This window comes from Macrobrachium rosenbergii, chromosome 22, assembly GCF_040412425.1.
Source record: "Macrobrachium rosenbergii isolate ZJJX-2024 chromosome 22, ASM4041242v1, whole genome shotgun sequence".
NCBI classification, from domain to species: domain Eukaryota; kingdom Metazoa; phylum Arthropoda; class Malacostraca; order Decapoda; family Palaemonidae; genus Macrobrachium; species Macrobrachium rosenbergii.
In genome coordinates this window covers 16278293-16280522 of record NC_089762.1, presented here as the reverse complement: position 1 = coordinate 16280522, position 2230 = coordinate 16278293, and the positions used below count along the sequence as shown (strand labels likewise).

At 42.1% G+C, this 2230-nt stretch overlaps 1 protein-coding gene across 1 annotated transcript; it reads left to right on the top strand.

Annotated features, from left to right (window-relative positions):
- The first annotated feature begins 421 nt into the window (after positions 1-421).
- On the top strand, positions 422-1262 carry LOC136850428 (uncharacterized). Its single transcript, XM_067124008.1, has 2 exons — positions 422-714; positions 830-1262. Exons 1-2 carry the CDS (start codon positions 422-424, stop codon positions 1260-1262), a joined length of 726 nt encoding a protein of 241 aa, XP_066980109.1.
- Positions 1263-2230: the final 968 nt, after the last annotated feature.

The following is a 2230-nucleotide window of genomic DNA, read 5'->3' as shown; positions in this document are numbered from 1 at the left end:
CTCCGAATTCAGATGCATCATCAAGGATTGGAATAAATTCAGTCCACCTGGGCATAGACTACGAAGACCTGGTGAAGGAACATGCCACAGACCTGGAAACGGCACCTTACCACACAGCACTTACTGCACTGAAGTGGGAAGACGTGCCAATTGGTGAATCCGGATCGATGCTTCTCTGCGACACCAACACAAGCCGCCCACGCCCCCTGATACCTGTGTCACGAAGAAAGTAGGCGTTCAACATCATCCATGGGCTGTCCCATCCATCAGGATGAACAACAACGCGCCTGATGACAGAAAAATTTGTGTGGCACAGGATCAAGAAGGACATACGAGAATGGGCGAAGAACTGCATACCTTGCCAGACAAGTAAGATCACAAGGCACACGGAATCAGGCATCAGAGACTTTCCTCAACCACGATGGCGTTTCGTGCACATCCACGTAGATGTTGTAGGACCTCTGCTGCAATCAGGGGACGCCAGATACCTCCTGACAGTCCTAGACCATTTCACAAGATGGCAACCCCAATGGTAGAAGCATCAACAAGCACCTGCGCGGAAGCCCTACTATCAAGTTGGATACGCTGTTTTGGTGTGCCAGACGATATAACTACAGACGGGCCTGGCATTCTTGTCGGAACTCTGGGTCTCCCTGGCACGCCTGAGGGGGACAACACTCCACAGTACGACGGCATACAACCCTGCGGCCAACAGTATGGTGGGAAGGACCCACCATTCAATGAAAACAGCTCTGATGGCACGTTGTACTGATGAAAATTGGAAGACACAGCTGCCCTGGGTCCTACTGGGTCTCTGCACCGCACCAAGGGCAAATGGAGAGGAATCTCCCGCAGAAAATGTCTACGGCGAAGCATTGGCCGTACCTGGAGAATTCTTCCCCGCGGAGCCGGATGACCCGCATACACCCCTTCAAAGACTAAGAGAAATTGCAAAGAAGTTCACGCCCTGCCGGAAGACTTTTGCGGACAGGACCCATAACTTCAGCCCAGAAGGCCTGAAAACCTGTACTCTCATCTTCATAAGGAACGACGGCCACCGCCCACCCTTGACCAGACTATACAGAGGACCATACCGAGTCGTCAGTAGAACATCCAAGGCCTACCTCGTCAACATCCATGGGTGGAAAGACTGGATATCTATTGACAGGTTAAAGCTGACCTTCCTAATGGAGAGCGGAACCCGGGAGGGAGGAAACCGGCAGACATCCCAGAATCCCTCCACAAAACAAAACCTCAGATGAAGAGATCAGCATCCCAAAACGAGGCCAAGGACGTCCTGAGGGCCGCACTAAGGATTTCATCCACCCAGCAAAACCGCCGGACGACTCGGCAGTCGAAACCGCCACACAACTGCAGATATCAAGAAGTCGGGGTCGGCTCCTGCTCCCAAGAAGATACCGTGATTAACATTCAACAGATCCTTTATTTTCAAGTTTTCAGAGGCTTATCAGCCTCCATCTTCAAGACACCATTGGGCTTTCCATATCATTGACATCCTCTGCGAAAGTGGTAACTTTATACATTGTGAATTTGTGTTGTATATATATATATATATATATATATATATATATATATATATATATATATATATATATATATACATACACACACACACACACACACACAAACAACACAAATTCACTACGTATAAAGTTACTACTTTGCAGAGGACCTCAATGATACAAAAGGTTCAATGGTTCTTTGAAGATGGAGGCTGATAAGCCTTTGAAAGTTTAAAAATAAAGCATCTACTCCATGAACCTTCTATATCATTGAGGTCTTCTGTCTGTGATATATACTGTATATATATATATATATATATATATATATATATATATATATATATATATATATATATATATATATATATATATATATATATATATATATATATATATATATATATATATATAATATATGTATACTGTATACTGTATATATACGCACACACATACAACACAAATTCACTATGTATAAAGTTACTACTTTCACAAATACCTCACTGATGCGGAAAGTTCAATGGTTATTGAAAATGGAGGCTGATAAGCCTTTGAAAGTTTGAAAATAAAGGATCTATATATTGAACCTTATATATCATTAGATCCTACTGTATATATATATATATATATATATATATATATTATATATATATATTATATATATATATATCACTATATATATAGTTCAATGGTTATGAAAATATATATAT

What these genes read in the sequence shown, in the direction of transcription:
- LOC136850428 (XM_067124008.1), top strand. Translation starts at nt 422, where the DNA reads ATGGCGTTTCGTGCACATCCACGTAGATGTTGTAGGACCTCTGCTGCA. An exon ending in ATACAACCCTGCGGCCAACA is followed by an intron (nt 715 to 829) that starts GTATGGTGGGAA and finishes CACCGCACCAAG; the next exon opens with GGCAAATGGAGAGGAATCTC.